Consider the following 20,746-nt stretch of genomic DNA (forward strand, 5'->3'; position numbering starts at 1 on the left):
CAGCTGACTATGTATTAAAAAGCCGAATTTCATTTTATGTATACAAATTTTATGTATTTGTGATACCCGAAAGACATAAATCATGATCACTATTTCAAATATATATGTTTGGCTTGTATCCTTTCAAACTGGACTCTCTTGACTGTATTATATTGCTTTGCACTGGGAAAAAAATAAAAAACAAAAACAACAATAAAAAAACCAAAACCAAAAACCAAAAACAAAAAACAAAACAAAACAAAAAAAAAAACCAAGCCCAAGCCCCAAAATAGCAGAAAACAAATCCACAAGCAAACAGTACAAGACAAATTTTCCATCAGCTCCTCGATACCTGTAATTTTTAAATCAAGACTATTAAAAGCTTATTTTAAGCTGCTGAAGAGATGGAATTGATCAAAAATCCTGAAGCTGTGGAAAATATGCCAAGGATCTAACCCATTACTCCTGGTCATGATGGACACAAAGAATAAATTTGAAATTTGCTTGTGGTATGCTTAGCTCAATGAAACACAACCACAACTAGTTTCACACGGGTGTAATTTCTGTAAAACCATTGGTGTTAAACAAGCATAAAGCTGCAGTTTTAAACCAAAATTTTAATTGCAATGATGTATTGAGACAAGGAGGGAATAAAGGTAGAGTGAGTGCTAGAAAGCCTCCTGCGGCAAAGCAACTGTTGGAAAGAAAACTAATCAGACACAGTTGGAAACAGTTGGCTTTGATAGACTGTAAACAGTAAAAGTCATGATTTCTCTCCAAGTCATCTGACACCTTCATTACTGCAATTACTTATTTAATGCCCCTCACATCAAGAAGCAAACACAGCTTTATTAGCTCATGCAAGCTTATTTTTTGATCTGTATTCTTCACCAGTACTTACCAATTAACACTATGCATCAACAACCTGCATTTGTAGCAGCTGCTCAGTTAAAAATATATTCAGATAGTAGAAGAGTATTCAGAAGTTTCATACTCCTTCTAGGAACATGACTAAGTGAAGTCAATATTATAAAATACATTTTGAATTACAGCTTTTCAACACCTGAAAGAGCAATTTTAATCTGTAGATTTATCATAGCTGTCCAGTTTAGCAAATATCAAACATTGCATTTCACTCTGTATATTCTTGGTCCTACTTTACAGATGTTCAACCAAGAAAATATCTTGAGTTTGCATACAGGCATCTTTCAAAATATTTAACTTAAATCTTGGCTTCTCATGCTACATTGGTTAACTCATCTACAGAATCTTGGTATCAGGGCTGTTGCCACCAAAACAGAGGAAGTAAACAAAACCAGGTCTATGAGGAGAAGCAATACCCTTCAATAGACCAAATGTTACATTTTCCATGGAAAAACATTCAGACTCAAGCTTTTCTTAAAGTAAGAACCAGAAACAACGTAAGAAACTTTTGGGATCTTGTAATCTCATTTTGTAAAAATACGAAATTCCTGGATTGTGGCCACAGAGATTTGACAATTTTCAAAGACATCACTTACAGAGTTTTTATAACAGCTGTAGTGAGGCTTTTTTTAGCCAAATGCTTGTAATACATGTTTATCTCCCTTGCAGTACTGAGCCAGATGTCAAGTGGAAGGCTTGGAGTGATTTTTTTTCAGTTGTTAGATTGATTGAAAGTTTTTCTGTCCTTCCGGTATGCTGGTGCAGGTAAGAATACACTTGTAATACCTACAAAATACCAGTGAAATCTGAATAAGTGACTACAGTTAGAAAGAAGGGTTGATGCATTCAATTATCACAAGAAATATTATTAGCGTATTTTAGTATCATCAAGTATTTTAACCCTTTAAACAAAGAGTTTCATTGAAAATGCTATAATGTGCCTTCAAAATATATGTCATGAACTGAAAGGGAAGATCAGTGTATCTTCTTTTTATTGTTAATTTCCTTGTTATTAGGCTGGCTGAAGAAAAGGTAGATATATTTTCTATAGGACTGAAATGCATTCTTTAATATCTCTTTGCAACATGTAGAAATCATTGACCTGCACTTTGAGATTAATGAGAAGATCTCAGATGGAGCTAGGGGCTTAAACACAAGTAATGGAAGTCAACCTTCTGGTGCTTTTCTGAACACAATCTTGCATACAAGAAATATAGATCATGTTGCAAAATGCAAAAACTGAATCCACTGCACAATGCTCCATTATTTAATTTTTGATATTCCCTATTTCAGATTCCTTTTAAGGTTTTTTCCTCCTTGAACTGCAATTTTAGTTCATTACTTTGTCCAATAAAACTGCTTCTGCAAAGAATCATCACAGAGTAGGTAATGTTATATGTGCAAACTGAGTTGTAGTAATTTCTTCTGTACCTTGAAAGTGTAAAATTCTTGTACTTTATGATCTCAGAGGAGGCAAGCAGCCCTTCTGTTCCAAGTCAGTCTCCATTAAAGTCCCGTAATGCACATTAATGCAGTGTTCCTAAGGGAATGCCATGGTGATATTTATCCTTGCTCGCCTACTAAGAAAATCCCTGCCAAGCAGGAGAGGAAGCATCTGTATGCGTGGTTGAGTGACATTTTTATGCTAGCAGATATTCAAGGGCTCTGAAAAGATTTGGATTCTGTAGGAAATGAATTTGAAATAAAACACCTGAGGAAAGGCCATTTGACTTTTTTTCCCCTTTAGTTTGGGGGCTTACCTTGACATTTAAAGTAATATAACCATCTGCAAAATCATGTCTTGTCCAGGAGTGCCATTATAACAAGTTGAACTCTTCCAGATTGGATGAAATAACAACTTAATTGTGGTCTTAATAGATTTCCCAGTTGCTTTCTGCAATCAGACCTACCTTTTTAACAGTCCTCATTGCTCATTAATTACATTTCCTCTCTTAATTTCTCCATTTCTTTCCTATTCCTTGAGGAGTATGGAAACCAGTACAACTAATCACCTCTGAATTATGTATGTGAATCATCCCAGAAACACGTGGTTGGGATCTTTCTCTAGGTCAAGAGGCTATTTTAAATACAGAATAATTTCTCATCTTGTGGTAGGGACTTATTGTGAACTTCAGTTCATCCAGAGGCTGTGTTAACAACTGGCTCTTAGGCAGGAATTTTCATTCTAAACTAATTAAGATGTCCTAAATCTCTAACTACTATAAATGAGAAATAATTTGAGATGACTGACTCACCTGATCATTCTTTTCTTTCCTATTAAATGCATTTAAACTCTCTGAGCGCTCTACCAAATGGACTTCAATTAACCTTACAGCCTGACTGCTATGATTAAATGGATGTGGATACTTTTCTTATGTGATTGTAACAGAGTTGTGATATGCAAATAGAAAAGCAATTACAAGCAGAACAATGCCTAAAACAGGTATCTGTTTTCTCTAATAAATGAATTCAACACAATGGTTTAGCAAATTATTTCTGAGTAGCGCTATACAGAAGGATCTCAATATCAGAATGCTGCATTTCTATCCTAATCCATGATATTTTTCATTGTCTTGAATGGGATTCAATTCAGTTTTTCTCCTTATATGGGTCTTTCTTTGGCACATAAGAACAGTGATATAGTCCATTTTCATATCTATCCCCAGCTGCTAAGAGTCAGAGGGGTTTTGGGTGCACAAGAACAAGATTCTATCTGATCTGGATATAACTTTTGTTTTTGTAGATCTATAGATCCAGTCAAGTAACTATGGCTTTGCAAGCACTTGCAAAATCCACAGAGAATCCAGGCCTCAAGTGCTGCATTCCTTCCTGTGGAACACAAAACCAAATTTGAAAAGTAATTTTTCTATAAGTAATTTTTTCAAAAAGTAATTTTTTCAGTAAGAGATTTTTAAAGAGCCATGAAAGCTGGATTCCAATGACTCACTTTGATGATATAATGAACCTGGAGGTAATGGGAAACAAAGCTTTGATTGACCATGTTTATGCTTTATACTGCATGGTTTCCTTCAAATTGTCATTTTCCCTGTTAAGTCCAACATCTGCCAAGAATTAGAAAGACATCTATGGATGCAAAGGTGTGTTGGAATATATATGCATTTATTTTCATGTACACTGAGTGAATTAATAAGCATGCAGCAAAGTATATTTTCCCAATTGTATGTTATTTATCATGCAACATTAAAACATGTAACATATGCGACATTTTCTACCTAAAAATTGTGACTCCCTTAGTTCTGAGTGATATTTTTATATGTATGAGATTTCACTGTCTCTGAAAGTGTTTTGTGACCCAAAATACTAATTATTCTCTACGTATCTGCATTTACAGATATATTTTAAAAAGTAAAAACAGTACATCTGCAATATTGTCAACCATCTAAGTTTATCTCAATCTGTAAATCTAGACAACAAAACAGCCAATGTGAAACTCAGTTAGTTTGACAAATAACAGATAGCCACAGTGAAAAGCTTATTATTTGCTGATATGTGATTTTCTTATATGTTGATTTGGAAGAGAGCACTTAGATCCCTTGGCTATGTGAGATCTAGTCCTTGCTATCACAGAAGAACCATACCAAATTCCAGTTTCATAAATACACTAAATTTATGAAGTAGTAACTTAAAATTCAAATTGGAACATGCTTCCATAATTTAGCTCTGTGATATTGAGAAACTTCATCTCATTTCTCACCTAAATTTATTCTCTGCTAATTTACACAAACTTGTCTTCCACAAGTATTATCCTTTTTGTTCATTCTTTCTTTCTCCTTTGTATTTATTCTTGATGGAGCAAAAAGGAAATTATGAAAATTATGGAAAGAAATTATATCAACTGTAAGGTGCTGTTTTATTTTGAAGTTATATTTAAAATAAAAAAAAAATCCAGTTCACCAAGCTACTATTTTTAGTACCTATACTCTATATACTTAATATAAGACTCAATGCACAAATACAAAAGTGGTGGTTTTATTTACATACTACAGCTATAGTAACAGGTCTTTATGTCTAAGGAAATATTTTTAAGATCTTCATGACTAAAAGAAATTTAACCAGGAATATGAAGTATCAGGACCCCATGAAATCACAATCTTCACAGTAATTAAATCTAACTCTACACGATTACTTTTGACAAAACTAATAACAGCGAGCTTCATCCAAGATGTGGCTACAGCAGTTGTGCATCTGGAGAAAGGGTCACATTCCTGTAAGCCTCAATGACTCAGAGAAGTCTTAGGCATGCTAGCTCCTTCATCAAAATAGAAGGATAATGTATCTGAAGAGCACATTGATTTCAAGCGTTCTCCAAATATTCTCTCCAGACATGAGTGGTTCATTAATTAAATAAATTGTCTCCTAACTAAATCAAGTTATTTGAGACACTTCAAAATCCAGTTTCTTGGAATTCTTGTTTGCTGGCAAGGAATACTAGCAAATGAAAACAAGATTGAAAACATTCATTTGCCTTGGTTACAGCACAACCAGCTTTAAGAAGTCAAATAAATGTTGGTGTGAGTGTTTGTATGGTTCAGCTTAAAACTTTCTACCACTACCAAGTACAAATAGAATGTAAGTTCTTTTTCAATTTACTCTTATTTGGTTTTACTCCATTTCCTTGTCAAAACATTAGCAATATGTACCAGTTTAAGCTTATATCTAAGCTGCAGAATGCAAAAGGAAAGTGACGGCTAGACCAGGTGTCATTGGTAACTTATTTGTACACTTCACTTAAAATTATTGTCTGAATGAAAGTCTTTAATCAACATATATCTGAAAAGCTGACATAGATGAAACAGCAAAAATTAAAAATATGAATTAATCTTTTCTCTTAGTTATTTTGGATAGATTTATAGCAGATAATCTAGCAGATTTATAGGGTGTGACTAGTGCATGTAAGCATTAAAAACTAGAAGTTTTTTCCATGATTTGAGCTGAAAATCTCAGAAAATTAGACCTAACCAAGTCTCTGTTTCTGAAGATGACAATGTAGAACCTAGAAAAAATATGTAAATGTTTAACAATCCTTCAAATGAATATCAGATTTTACTTTAAAATTAGTAAGGACTCAGATTGCTCTTATTCTATTCAGTAGCAGATTCTCCCACAATGGATAGTACTCCATGAAGTTGTCTCTTTCTTTAGTATCCCTCTATGATGCATCTTGTGATGAAAATAAGTTACAATGAGTAGTTCTTTCAAATTCCTTTGTTTATGTCCAGTCATAAAAAGAAGCCTAAAATAATGGTAGCTACCCAGGGAAATGCACACTAGAAAAAAAATTTTGACCAGTCAGAGCTAGCCAAAAAGAATGCTCTTTACTCAGTTGAATTTGGAAGACTCTGGTTCCTGAGCCTGTCAAACTCCTATACTGATACACAGCTCTTGAAAAATGTAATCACACAATGTAGGTTACAACAGCTTAAAATCTGCCTTAAATTTTACCAGAAAGAGTGTAGAAGTCCTTGAAACCATAATATTTTCTGCTGTGGTCTGCTGTTGCAACTACAGAGTAAAGCTGTGGCTTTACTGAAGGATAAGTTCTCCTCCACTGATTTCTTCACTTTTTAACAGGAAATAATTTCATAGTCTGTATGCATTATAATTATGTAGCATGCTGTTTTTACACTGAGGAGCATCATTCAACAAACAAAAATTCATATAAAACCTAATATGTCTTTGAAGCAGAATTTCTGATAGACTTCTCTCAGAGAATTTTTAAGAGGTAATGTAATTAGAAATATAACATAGAACACTTATATGGATTAGTTCTTTTTACAGGGACAGGTTTTCTAGTGGTCATGGACTTTCTTACTAATCATATCCTGAAAACCTATTTATAAAGCATAGGCAAGGAAAAGTCCCCTTGAAATGTCATTCTGACTTTACCAGGTGAAGTTCTGTTTGTTCCAACACCAAAAAGCAATCTAATTATCTCATATATGATTCCAGAACCATTCAGAACGTTGTAAATCTGAAAAAGCTATTCAACAGTGCTAAGGCTAGGGAAATGAAATTTTGAATTAGCCATTCTTTGGGAAAATACATTTAAATGGAGCCTGAAAGTTACCAAATGGGCAATACCCAATTAAATTTGATCTTTACAGAATCAAACCCCTTCTCTATGAAAGTAGGGTACATTGAGCACTTGTACTCTCACCTGTACTGAACAGAGTATGAATCATAAATCAAAGAGTGATGACCCAAGTAGTGCACTCAGCTGGATTTCTTTATTCCTGCCCAGCAGTAGACTAATGATCCAGAAGGTAATCCCTGTTGTAATCCTTTAGCTATGGATGAAAGGAGAGGCTCAGCCCCTTAGCATCACTGGCATTACACTTTAGCATGATATTTTTATATACATGACATAAATACACAAATGAGTGCTTGTCTGGCTCTCTTCCATCTTCCTTTTGAAGAATTAATGTGAATGACAAGCCAGTGTGTGAACTATACTACTTGCTACTGACAGGGCAAGTCAGAGGACATATAGCTGTTTTTACCCTAATCTCCCTGATCATGTGCTAGGGCTTTGTTGTGAACTGATCTCCATTTTCTCCTCCTAGGCTGCCAAACGTCAGCAAAGAACCAGGGCTGCTCCTGCTGCCACACGTCTGTCCAGTATCACAGAGGGTGGAAGGGCAGCATGAGGGTTGCATTTGTCATTCCCTTTGGCTGCAGATTAAGGAAGTTAAATTAAAAATATAGGCTATAGCCATGTAAGAAGGATGCAAAGATCTAGGTGAAACTACCCAGTAATGTGGTCAGTTGCCTTTTTAAGAGTGGAGTTTTACTTTAGATTGGAGTGCCTCCCCATCCACTCACTCCAAAAAAGATACCGAATATCCAGTGCTAAGTGATTCTCTTTTCTCAGCTTTAGAAGACTCACAAATGTTAGAGAAGCAACAACAAAAAAAGTAGCCAGACTGAAAAATCAGCTCTTCCAAAATCTTCAAGACAGACCTGCAAAACCTCTAGTCACTTTTCCTAAATGTCTGCAATATAGACTTTCAGATTCAGTTAGCAAACAGTAATTTAGGAGTGTTCAACTCATTACAGAACATGGGCCCACTGGGCATGGGGCTCCAGCACAGTCTTGGAAACATGGATTCATTTATAAGACTAGACAAGACAAACAGTTTCTTCAGCCTTACAAAGCAGGGCTGAGAGGGTAAAGCAGTCTATAAATACATCTAGGATTACAGATCCCTGAGAGGAGTAATGGTACTCCAACAAAAGGGAGATTAGCAGGTAACAAGTGTTTGAAAAGATGTGGGTCAGTTTAGGCTGTGAACTTATGTAATGTGAGGTCCTCTGACAGCAAGAGATGGCTATTTCTTCTCAAAGCAAGAGTCATAAACCTACAGGGAGCAAACAGCCCTATATAAACTGAGTTTAACATCAGGCACTTTCTGAAGACATAGTCTTCACCTGCTCTACCTCCACATTTACTGGTTTCTTCTTTCTTACTACAAGCTCAAGACCAGAGCTCTGACACCAGCTTTGGAATTCCAAGTACAATGCACTGCTGTGGAAGGAATCATCAGATGGGACTAAAACCACTGAAACCAAATCTTGAATTTCTCAAACTCTTCTTTTTTTTAGCCAAGACTCGGTCTTTCTGCATAAATTATATATCCTTAGCCTTTTCATGAAGACTCTTCCTAGAATGCAGTAGTTTGCTTTCTATACTCCCTAATAAGAGAAAATTGCTTGCTTAAATCTGTGTGCAGATGTTCTGGCTGTGATTATGGGAAGAGGGATTGTCTGAAAAACAAAGATTAAGAACTGTGTTAGAATAGAAACAAATGGTGATAAGACATCTGTCAAAGATACTTGTGACCACTTTCTGTGAAAACAATTCAATGGTGTATAAAACAAGCAAACAGCTAGGAGCCTCTCAGCCTTCCATATAAATGAATTATTCTCTACCAAAAGGCTGATGTGTAACAACTTGACACCTCCCAGTCAACAGCTTTGCTATTTGATAAACTACTGATGAAAGTTGCTGCTCTGAATATATTTCCTAAGTAGAAAGGTCTTCACAGATATAGCTCATCTAACAGAAGACAGTGACTGTTTTTAGATTTTCTTCTACTTTCCCACCATTCCAAAAATAGGATTTGTGTTAGATAAATTCTCATTAGAAAACTATTAAATAACTGTATCTACATACTAAAAGCATTTCTATCTCATGTTTAGAAATAACTTAGGCTATTAGATATTGTGGTCTCACTGAAATGTTCAGACCAGTTCTAAAAAAGGATAAAGAAAATGGATCTTATGCACCTTTCTCATGTACATTCTTCTAAGCACATTATTCTATGCAAAAGTTGATCTAATACTAAATAATCTGCTCAACGGGGAATAACAAGATAATTTACTCTTTTTTTATCTCATTATGGAAACCCTCATTCTTTCCCAAAAATATTCTCTACTGAAAATATTGTTCTTACCATGATAATGTTGATATTTAGATATGTATCTCTTTTTACTGTATCATTATTATTTATGTCACTTTTGGTTTAATTTTGAGTAGTCAGTCATATTTTTATTTATAAATGTTGGTTAATTAAGTTTTTGAAAATATTTATCCTCACAAGGAAAAATTGGGCATTTTTCCTGTCCCTAAGTGGCCTGCATGTATCTGTGTGCAAAACTGAAATAAAACCTTTCCTGTTTGTTTACATCAGAAGAAGAATATGCATCAAATTATTCTCTGGACTTTTTAAAGACTGGTGTAAAAGATGGGTGCCTGGTTTCCTACTTCCAGTTCTAAACCAATTTGGCAAGCTGGCAAGCAATTTTTCTGGGACTGCTTCATATCAGAAAAGCTGAAAATATTATAGTTGCCTGAGCCAGCGCAAGCCCCGGGAGGACACGCATTCTGTTTGATGTATCCAAGGAGAGGATCTTTCAGTCTTCCCTGCCAGTCACACAGTAAATGGGAAGTCTCCAGCTGTAAGTCAGGGACTGTTTACTGCTCCTACAAATCTGCTCCTATAAGCCTGATTGTGCCAGGTCCTCTGCAATACTCCTCTCCATCAACAAGGCCAGTAGTTCTTTAATTGCTGTGCCCTAAACTTAAATTCTGCTCTAATTGCTCTTCTCAAAAGGAAAGGTATATTCATACACCAACGTTGCAAGGCAACAGTGAGATTATTAAAGTGTGGGAAAGCCCGTGGTCAGTGGGAGGAGGGAGAGAAAAAATTAGGAAAAATAAAAGAGGTAGTGGAAAGCATAAGTAGCATCACTAAAGGCAGTTGGCAGCCTCTTCCATCTCCCTGCCCCAAATATCTTGCATGCAAATAAATTGTTCCTGTATGCATACAACTCTTTCCATCTTTGGGGAGATCCCAATATGCCTATACATGAAATTATAACAATGCTTTGGATCAAAGCTATCCATTTCCATAGTTTTAAACAGAATTTTTTCTCAGACTTTCAGGTGGAACAAACTCTCATAGCCCCTCAAATCCATTTAAAATATCAGAGGAGCAGTTAGGGTTTTATTAGTTTTTAATGTGCTTTACTGACTGTAATCTTAAATTTTTTTGTCAACTTCTGTAATTCTCATGGTGTCGTACACAATTCTGACTGTTCTTGAATGGATGATGAATGCACAGATGCCCACAAGCATGAAATTCCTCTCTCAGGATTTAGGCCTAAAAAAGATCCTCTTCTACTGCTGGTGAAGATGCACTTAAAGGTGATTCTGAACCTTTCTTTAATAGCTCCAGAGGGAAGCTTTAAAAAGCTAACCCCATTTGATAAAACAAAAACTAATTAGTTCTATCCTGTGAGACCACAGGTATTCTTACCATGTGTTAGAAGTGAAATTCTGAAGAAACATGGTGAGATCTTCCTTTAATATACACCCCAATAACCCATCACAGTTTTATTCCTTCCCCAGTTGTTGCATTTTCCCTGCTGTGGTGCTCTTCTACATCTCCTGGGTATTTTTTTCCTCCTAGCAGTTCTCCCAACACTCCCTTAGGAGCTGACGTGTTCATTCTCCTAATTGAAATGTTTTGATTCCACTCTTAAGACATTTTGCAGATGGGCTTTAGGATTGGTGGGATATATCAAATCATTGACGAAATGAAAACTTGTGTCATTCAGTGAAATGTTACAATTTCTCTTCAGTTTCATCATTTAACCTTACCCTGACCATTTGCTCTGGGTTTGAGGTGAACAATGTCACCTCTTCCTCAATTAAGCACTCTCACTGTATTAATTTGGCTTCAAATCTCCTATGGAAAGTCAAAGACAAAAGTAGTATCCTCTAAGTTAGCGCCTCCCTTGTCAGTGCTAGGCTTTGCTACAATGTACACAAAATTCAGCACGCTTCTTAGACTGTCACTATTTGCTGACCCTCAGGGGAAGGTATGCTGAATTATTACAATGTGTGTGTGTGTGTGTGTGTGTGTAGATATATATATATATGATTTCCTCATCAATGTCTCTGTTTTCTTCTCCATCATCATGAAACAGAGAAAATACAGGTTCCAGATTCTGCAAATTTCAATGGAGAACAAAATATCAGGCATATCAGGAAGATAATACATTGGACATGGAAGACAAGTTCTCCCATCAGATGCCTTATTGGTAAGCTGGAAACAAAAAAAAAATTAAAAGAAAAATTTAGGAAAAAAATATTTCTGGAATTGTGTAGTCAAAAGTTTGACTACTCTAATTTTTGATACTTTAAATTGAGTGAATTGCACACATTTTAAAAGAATTCTGTGTATAAAGACCATATGCAGCTTTGGTTTTCATTGGTTTTTTTCACTTATTTTTTAATGATTGCATCTCACAGAAATACTAACATTGTTCAAACTACACTGAGGAAAATTTCTAAAAAAGTATTATAGCATGTCTGTTAGTATCCTTCAAGTATTTACAAAGATGTTTTTGCTTTCAGATGTTCATAGTATGATAGGAATTGGGGGTGGAAAACTAATTTTCAAGAGACAACTTCAAAATTATGGTTTTTGTGAAAATATAACTTTTGTGAAACACTCATTGGCTTAGGCTAAAATAGATTCTGTCAAGGCTAGATAGAAATAGCAATATTAGCACCTGATCTGTGAAAGTTGATTTTCTTTTGACATGCAGTTGCCAATATTCAAAAAAATTGCAAATTGGAGGGCTACATATTTATGAGAACCAGTCTCCATAAATCTCAGATTTTATCATGTTAGAAGTTTTTTCTAAATGAGAACAGTAAACTTGTAAGTGAAACTTGCAAATCAGTTTTATCGCTGTCTATGTGTGCCTATGTATGATTTATAAATACACTTGAAATTCCAAATTGAGCTTGTAAGTAGGTCTGATAAGTTTTTCTACTTTCAACATCAGTGCTGTGACTCAAACAGCTGCAAATTTTCAGTTCCATGGTCATCTGCAACAATAGAAAGCTACAGAAAAGGGGACCATAGGTTTGTTTAGTTGTCTTTCTAAAATAATATCACATAAATCAGTTAAAAATATTATCTTCCTCTATTACTACAGTACAGACAGCACTTACAGGAACCTCTGTTGTTCCAGGTAGCTGTAGCACTGATTCAAACCAGTAATAGCTTGCCATGATAATAAAATGATTTATTGTCTGAATATTCTGTAAATTACATTCATTCTGAAAAAATAGTAAACTGTCTTCAGGTCTATTTTATATATAAGCAATAGTTTCATCATCAAAGCTACAGACAATTAAATATAGAATAACTGATGACTTTAGGCATCAAACAAGTCAAAAGATTGCATTCTTTTAGTGCTTTGTCAGCCCCAGAGCATCTAAAACACAACTGAAAATAAAGGGGGCATTTCTGTTCTGGATATAATTTATATGCTGTGAAATATTAAAAATGTGAACCAGAAGTAAAGATACTGCTGGAGGTCAAAAATTTTGTATTCTTATTCTTTTTTTTCTAGTTGCTTGGTTGCTTGGTAAACTGCTAGAAAAGCATTTCTTGGCAATAAACTTCAGAGATCTTTGTAAAGCAGTTTTACACACTTTGGACATTCTTCCCCTCATGTTGTTATATGTTCTTTATGAGGTTATCTAGAAATGTTTCCTTATGATTACACATGTTTGTCTGAAGTTGGAACACACCTAAAATAAGCCAATTAATTAGTCATGATGGGCTCTTTTCAGCTGCACACTCATTTTCAAATGAATTTATTGAAGTAAAGGATTTACAGCATATGGACTCACAGACTTCTTATGAGTTAAACTGGCATCCATATGTACAGCTTTCAGTAGAGAATGCTAGAGTAATATTTACAATGTAAATATCAACTTTTATTACGTAAGAAACAAATATATCACAACTTTCACTTCACAACATATTTGTTCTGGTTTGATGACTAAAGTCATCTCTTTGAAATACTATGTGGAACTCAAAAATAGCTTGTTCTTGTCATAGACTTTACCAGGTGTCCTTCAGAGGTCCTGAAAAGCAAAGGAGAGATGTGCTTTAGAAGTCACTTTTGCAAGCAGTTGCATCATGAGGTGTATGAGGGCAGACAGCAGGCATTGAGGAACACTTGATACAAAACAATTGCTGTGCTTGGGACTGGCAGGCTGAGATGTGGCTGGTCACACGGGGTTTGCTGGGCATCACACTCAGACCAGACCATAGGATGAGAAAAGAAAGGTTGAAGGACTAAAAATGTTACTGCAGATTAGACTAAAATTGTTACTACAGCACAGAATTGCCCACTTTGAAAAAACCTGTATCCTTGAAATGGATACACAAATTCAGGTTGCTCTTTCCACACTACATTAGCAACTGGGCACTGCAATAAAATGCCAAGCAACAGGTCAATACTGATTCACCTACAGGTAGATCTGCCTCATCAGTAAAGTCAATAACAACGGAAAGGACTGAAAATATTTTTTTCTATGACCTGCTGCACCACTATTCTTTCTCCCTTCGTTAATGCCAGAACTTTGAGAAACTGCAAAATCTAAGAGTAGATATTTCTTGCATTAATCTTGTCCAGAAAGAACATTTCTTTCCAGAATCGTGTTGCTTAAAAATTATTTAATTCCTCAGTGCATAAGCAGTTTATGTCCTTTTTAACCTTCAGGAACTTTAGAGGAATTGCCACATTTGTGGAAAGGAAAAGAACATTTTCACATTTTATTTCAGTCTTGAAAGGAAACATCTTTTTTGGGTCAGAGGGATGGGTGGTTCGGGATGATACAAAAAAAGACGTTTCTTCAAATTTTATATTCAAGAATAGCCTTTAATCTTTTTTCTTACTTTTTGAGACACAGCTGAATGCCAAAAACTATCCCATCATCAATTTCATAACACATTTTCAACAATACCAAGCCAAATTTTCTTCTACCTTACTCTTTCAATATTTTGTTCCTGCAAGTGTTGATGTAGAAGGGATTATGTTTCAGTAAACTAAAAAGAAAATAATTGTGAATGACTTTAGAAAAAATAGTAGTAGCTAAATGGAAAACAGTAACTGCAAGATTTGCATGTCAAGTATTTTCTTAAGTACTTGAGTACTACTCATCTTGCTAATACTCTTAGTTCTAGGGGCAACTTCTTTCTAATGAAAAAGATGTTAAACAAAATCTGCAGCATTTTTTTTAATTAAAAGAAATATCCCTAAGTTTTTTCTCTGAAGAAATAATGATCTTTGTAATTAAAAATCAGTCACGTCTGGTTTTATGCTGCAGTGCTCACTGGTTGAAACACCCAAGTGAGTTAGGTGCATTATGAACAGTGTCATTTAATTAGAAATTTTCAATAGCAGCAATCATGTGATAACATAAAGCTTATTATTAAAATTATTATTTTATTCAGACACAATGAGTGAAGAAATATTAGAAATATAAAGCTTTTCATGGAACATGACTCCCTTTCCTAGAATATCCTGATTTTCTGATAGGCCACACTCCATGTACAAATAATGTAATTTTATGGGTCAAGTCAAGTTACAGATAGCAAGAGAAAAGACAGTATTGGCATCTCACCAGTGGGAGGTGGCTCAGCAGCTCATCTACAGAATCATAGTTTTCTGAAAAGGATGGTTCAAGAAGTTCTGCTTCATCTCGAAGTTTGGCAGGATTTAGCTCTTCCTGGCTGTTGTGGATCAGAAACAAGTTTTATTGCTCTTGGAAGAAAAAGCAAAGAAGCAAAGCCTCCTTCTAACTGTAACTTCTGCACATTTTCTTATACTTAAACCATAGTGTTACAGAACATATGAAATTGCATGTTTAATGAATACAGAGACATGATATTTAAAAGCAGTTGTCTAACTAAATACACAAACTGAGTACAAGGTCTACAAAAATGTATGTTCACGTCTCACCTATACTGATGAGGACATATCAAGGATTTTCAAATTTTCAAAATCAAATTTTCAAAATCAAGGATTTTCAAATTTTCATTTCATGTGTTCACAGAGAGGCAAATTTTCAACATATTTCTTTATTAAATTGTTGTTCATGTTCCATAGCTCAGACGGATTTTTTCCTTAAGAAGATTTTTTCTAAACAAAAATCATTTAAGAATCTTTTGGAAGATTTTTTAAATTGCCAGATGCCATCTCCTCTTTATTCTTCTATTCTGATTGTGGTGTCTGTTCCAGTCTGGGAAGAAATGTTGTCTGTATTTGAAAACCATGCTATAAACTATGCTATCAAGTCATTAACATTGAGTGCCTTTTGTTTGTCCTCTCTGTATACATACATGGATATAAACCTTTTCTGTCTTAATGCCATAGAAGTATGGAAAGAATACATATGTGCTTTCTTGTAGTACCTTCTTTTTCCAGTTAAAACTGAGTTTAAGTATTTCTTCACAGCCATCTGCTTTCGAAAGCGGCTGTAGTTGTCGGTGAAGACAGCATCAGAGTGGCGTTTGACAGGACTGTCCTGGGAGCTGGCAATACAACAATTACAAAGGAAAAGTTAAGAGACGACATCTGTTTAAAAGAAAATACAATTAAATGAGTGAAATAAGCTTTATGGTATTGATTAGCCCACTAAAATCAAATTTTCATTTCATCTTTCATTTCCATCTATGACATCAGATCTTTCTTCTGCTGAAAAAAAGCCACTGCTTCCACGGCTTACTATGTATTTTAATAACAAGGATCAAATTCCAAAAATTGTTATTCAGCCTTTTGGGGAACACCTTTCACTGATTGTTTTCTCATCTCATCTGCCATGGCCTGTGCAATTAGGATACACTGTCAATGATTTCTAAAGTCCTTGTGTCAGGAGTTCTGCCAGATCAAATACATAAGTGTGGACTTCATGACTCCTACCTATTCTCACACCCCAGGTAGCACCTTTTAATAAACAGATTTTATTCTAATTTCTATAATTTGTGTGAATGTATTTCAGTACAATGCCAAGGTTTAAGTTGCAATAAGCTCTTCAAGGACCTCATCACTGTTCACATTGAACTCAGTGGAGGTGGAGTCTGCCACTGAGGAAAGGTAGAGTGGGGCATCACATAGCTATAAATGCTTATTCTAGGGTTTCAGAAGACAAAACGCACCTTGTGAAAGCCAAACCTGGAGGTCTTTTCTTCATGGACAATCTTGGGAAATGCCAGGGTGTTCTATTTTAAATGGTCTATGTTAGTTCACAGCATACGAGAAACTGGAACTGTATGTTCTGGAACAAAGGCAGCACTGACATAAATGGAGGACCTAATTTTTACTTGGCTTTTGAACATATGAAGTAGGCACTCAGTGGTATTGCCACAGTGGCTCACAGTTGCTGTTTATGGATTTGAAAACAAGGGAACTATACAGTGATTCTACCTAGCACGCTGTGCCCATTAGTTTATTGATGTATTGGTCTGGAAGTTGCATCCAGACCCCTAGCTTATAAATTTGCCTCATTTTTTGAATTCTGCTGCAATACAGATCTCACAAACATCTGTCAATGTGTTCTACAGCGGAAAAACCCCTATACCTTTACATTTTCACTATAAACCAATCATTTAGTGATTTCATTGTGTACTTCCCTCTTGTTAAGTACTGAGTAATCAATCACTTTGTATTTACTTTTGCCACTCATCCACCAAGCTAGTAAAAACACTACCGAAAAAAACAATTAGCAATTTGGCATGATAATCATTATAATATTTTCAGTACACATTATCCACGTTTTGTGCAGTGTCTGTTGCTCTACCTCTCACAGCCATGTCAGAAATAAATAGTAACGTTCTCATTTAGTAATATCACTAAATACTCATATAGGATTTTCAGCTCCCCCACAATTATATAGGCTTCTCTTTTGGTACCTCTAAATCACAAAAAGGAGACCTTGGATACAGAAGGGTAAAAAATATTTCTAATAAAGCCAGCTAGGAAAAAAAATCTGCCTAATGTGTCACCTCACCTAACTCGTTTTCTAATAAGCGAATGCAGATATCTCTTCACAGCAAGTTTAGCCAAAAGATGGCTGTAGACACTGGTGAAAATTCCATCAGCATGCCTTGCATTTCTGAAATGGACAATAAATAAACTCTACAATACAGCCTGGGTTCATATAATTTTGATAATGTTCATTTTGCAAACATACTGCTTTCCTTAATTTAAGTATTGTACATATTAAAGGGAACTAATTTCATAAAATAACTTTCAGATTTTTGCAATATACTTTTTACTCCTTCCTGGAAAATGAAAGCATTCATCATGCCAGAATGGCAATACAATCAACATTTCTGCTGACATCCCTACTGCTACCAGTATTCAAGCAGCGGCTGTGGGATTTTCTTCCATAACTGAGTCTTCCTTTCCTAATCTCAGTTTGAAAATGTGAATGATTTTTTGGCAGAAATCAAGTAGTCCATCATCTTTTGTATTTATGATAATAAAGAAACTCACCTATCAATAATTCTGGACAGATCAAAATAGAATTTCTCATTTTCAGGTAGTGTGTTCTGCAAAATATCTGATTCTGACTTTAATGACCCACGGGCATGGTCAGGTTCACTGGCTCCATCAAATGGCATTCTGTTTCCCAATCTGTTGGAGAAAGAAACCGTGTAAAGTACAGCTAGCTGAGGACATGAGACACTTTACTAGAGATAACATTCTGGTTTGTGTCGAAATTCACATCTACCGACTTTCATTGGTAAAGCATTTAAAAGAAAACTGGATAATTCAAAAATCACTTTCAGGTAGAATCCATGCTTAATTGTAGATTAATTGACATAACAGATCCTTCTCTCAAATTCATATTTTCTAGATCAATGTTGTCACTGAACGCAATTTATTCCAGTGCATAATGTATGACAATCACACTACAAGTGACAACTGTGAAGCTTTTCCTAACAACTGCATTTTGTATAAATGATGGATGAAATTAACAGCCTCCACCAAAGTGAAAACTGCTCCTGTGACGTACTTACCTCCCAGTTAAGATATAAGATGTGCATTGAAATGCAGAATGAAACAGTTCTTAGGCCTTCTCCAAAGAAAGCAAATACAGCAAGAACTTCAAACTAAATAAAAAGTGCAGTCATGTATCTCTACATGTTTTTATTCTCTCATGATAGAAGACAAAAAATCTTTTAATCTCTTCAAATGTATCATGCAATTGCTCTGTATAAACTGATGTACAGTTCACATTTTCGTAAACTGCAGTTTCTTATGAAGTGTCATATTTTATCAAGGGCAGTCTGACTGCATAGCAGTGGTTTGGCATCATTCCTTCTGGCTGCTCTGATATTCTGTGGCAGACAAGGAAATCATTGTAGAAAACCCCTGTGTGTGATGACATGCAAAAGTCACATACTAAAACTAAGATAGACTTAAGTCCTTGTAATTTTAAAGTCACCTTTAGCACCATTTATATGTCTGATTCATGTAAGTCTTCCATCTGGTAAAAAAAAAAAAGGTGCAAAGTTGCTGTGTAAAACGAACAGGCTCAAGTCACACCTTTTGGAAGTCAGTCAGTGCTTTTTTGCCTGTTTTTCATCGGTCGTTCTACACTGTATGCTTCTCTCACCTAAATGCAAACCGTACCGTTCTGCCGTCTGATTTAATTCAGCTGGACCACTAACAGCACCCTCAATCGGCCGAAGCCCTCAGAGGTACAAACCTGCCCTCCGCCTGTCCCCATGGACCCGTCCCAGGGCTCACCGTGACCCACATCGCGTCCGCCCCCACGCACACCGCGCTCACCGCCCCCCAGCCCGTGGGGCAGCGCTGCAGCTGCCTCGGGAGGTGCGTGCGTGTCCCGGGGCTTTCACCGGGTGAGTTCGGCGGGCACCGGCCGGCACCGCCTGACCGCAGCCTCGCCGCGGGGACCCCGCGCACCGCCCGATGCCGAGCAAACACCCGACGGCGAGCGCCGCACTGCGCGTTCCTCGGGAGGAGTGGCGCTTCTCACAGCCCCTTCGGCACCAGCCGGGGCTGGGCAGGTCCCTGAGGGCAGAGGGGCGCGGAGCGGGGCGCGGAGCGCGGCCTTACCGCGGGACGGGAGGGAAGGCGGCGCCCCGCGGGGGCAGCGCCCGCGCCCGCCAGCAGAGGGCGCTGAGGAGGGCGAGGGCGAGGAGGAGCGGGGAGGCGCCGCGGTGCTCCATGGCCGCCACCTGCGGAGGGAAGAGCGCAGCCGTCACCCTCCGACCCGGCCCGCCCGCACCCGCTGGCCCCGGGGCTTCGCCTCGGGCGGCCGAGCGACTGCCCCGATCCCGCTCCCAAGCCAGGTCTCTGTCCCGAAAGACGCCGGCGGCCAGCTGGGTCGCGATGGCGGGGCAGCTGCCCGCGCTCAGGGAGAGATGGCGTCCCCGAAGGCGACCCCCGGCCCGGTGCGAGGGGCAGCGGTGCCCTGAGCTCAGCGACTTAAGCGGTAGCAAGAGAGGGTCCCGCCCCGGCTGCCCTGGGCTTTCAGAATCTCTCCCCGCTCCCGACGGCCGGGATGGCTTCCCTGCAGGTCCGGGAGGGGCGAAGAGGAGCGAGGGTACGGGACGGGAACATCGTTCCTCATGCGCTGGGAAGTTGCCGCTGTGGCGGGGAGAAAGTTACTCACGGAGCCGCGAGTACGTCGGTGGGTCTGGCTGGGAGGGCGCGGAGCGGAGCGGTGCTGGGGGAGTGCGCCCTGCTCCGCTGCGCGGCTGCCGGGGCGGCGGCAGCAGAAGGTGAGGAGGAGGAGGAGGATGAAGAGGAGGGCTCCGTCTCGCCGCACGCTCTGAGCTGCCCGCCGCGCCACCGCGTTTTATAGCGTTTACACGTTTCTGCTTCCGAAGAAGCAATCACGTTACTGGAGAGACGTCACCCTTCCCAAGGGGACGGTCGCTTTGTTCAGGACAGTCAGAGACTTATATTTAACACATGAGCAGTCGCGTACCTCTTCCCCCTCCCCCTCACCCCCTCGGCCATTATTTGATTTATGTTAATGACATAGTTTTGGAGGAGCGGAGCCCCGTCGGAAGGGTGATTCCGCCTCGCCAGGCGGCAGAGCAGGCGGCCGTCGGGCTCTGAGAACGCACCGCACCGCGCATCCCTGCCCGCACCCCGCATAGCCGGAGAGAAGGTGGCTGCGCTCTCTGGGATCCTCCGCTCCCAGCCCCCACTCCCTCAGCCCCCGTGCTTCCCTGAGGAGCCCCTTCCGCGCCTAAGGATTGCTCCTTTCCCTAGCTCCTCGGCAGTGTTTCCGTGCTAACCTGGTCCCTCTCCATCCCCGGCACATGCAAGTCCCTGATGGAGGTTCCCGCCCGAGGTGCGCAGGGAGCTGGTCTGAAAAACAAAATTTTCGTACGGGTTTTAGTTTTATTTTGGCAGGTGTTGGGGTGCTTTCTACTCTTCGCTATCTTGTTTAAACTGCGTGCGTGTT

At 38.1% G+C, this 20,746-nt stretch overlaps 1 protein-coding gene and 1 long non-coding RNA gene across 2 annotated transcripts in view; one reads left to right on the top strand and one right to left on the bottom strand.

The window, feature by feature from the left end:
- LOC118685278 (uncharacterized) overlaps positions 1-11,523 on the top strand; it is a 99,579-nt gene extending 88,056 nt beyond the window's left edge. The window contains exons 3-4 of the long non-coding RNA XR_004979948.1: positions 1,573-1,668; positions 11,416-11,523. This is a non-coding gene — a long non-coding RNA (uncharacterized LOC118685278). The remainder of the gene's footprint in view (positions 1-1,572; positions 1,669-11,415) is intronic.
- A 1,563-nt stretch (positions 11,524-13,086) lies between these two features.
- VIP (vasoactive intestinal peptide) lies at positions 13,087-20,153 on the bottom strand. Its single transcript, XM_036380741.2, has 6 exons — positions 19,943-20,153; positions 19,384-19,505; positions 17,794-17,934; positions 15,711-15,830; positions 14,921-15,029; positions 13,087-13,375 (listed from the first exon to the last, which is right to left on the bottom strand). The coding sequence occupies exons 2-6, from the start codon at positions 19,494-19,496 to the stop codon at positions 13,367-13,369; spliced, it is 492 nt and encodes a 163-aa protein (XP_036236634.1). The 5' UTR covers positions 19,497-19,505; positions 19,943-20,153; the 3' UTR covers positions 13,087-13,366.
- Between the last annotated feature and the right edge of the window lie 593 nt (positions 20,154-20,746).

Source organism: Molothrus ater, chromosome 3, assembly GCF_012460135.2.
Source record: "Molothrus ater isolate BHLD 08-10-18 breed brown headed cowbird chromosome 3, BPBGC_Mater_1.1, whole genome shotgun sequence".
Lineage (NCBI taxonomy): Eukaryota > Metazoa > Chordata > Aves > Passeriformes > Icteridae > Molothrus > Molothrus ater.

Bases quoted from the DNA above. Each gene is read 5' to 3' on its own strand.
- VIP (XM_036380741.2), bottom strand. From the start codon at position 19,496: ATGGAGCACCGCGGCGCCTCCCCGCTCCTCCTCGCCCTCGCCCTCCTC. The intron at 17,935-19,383 runs GTAAGGCCGCGC...TTTCTCCAACAG, and splicing joins GCCTTCCCTCCCGTCCCGCG to ATTGGGAAACAGAATGCCAT. The intron at 15,030-15,710 runs GTACTACAAGAA...GATCCACAACAG, and splicing joins GTTTTAACTGGAAAAAGAAG to CCAGGAAGAGCTAAATCCTG.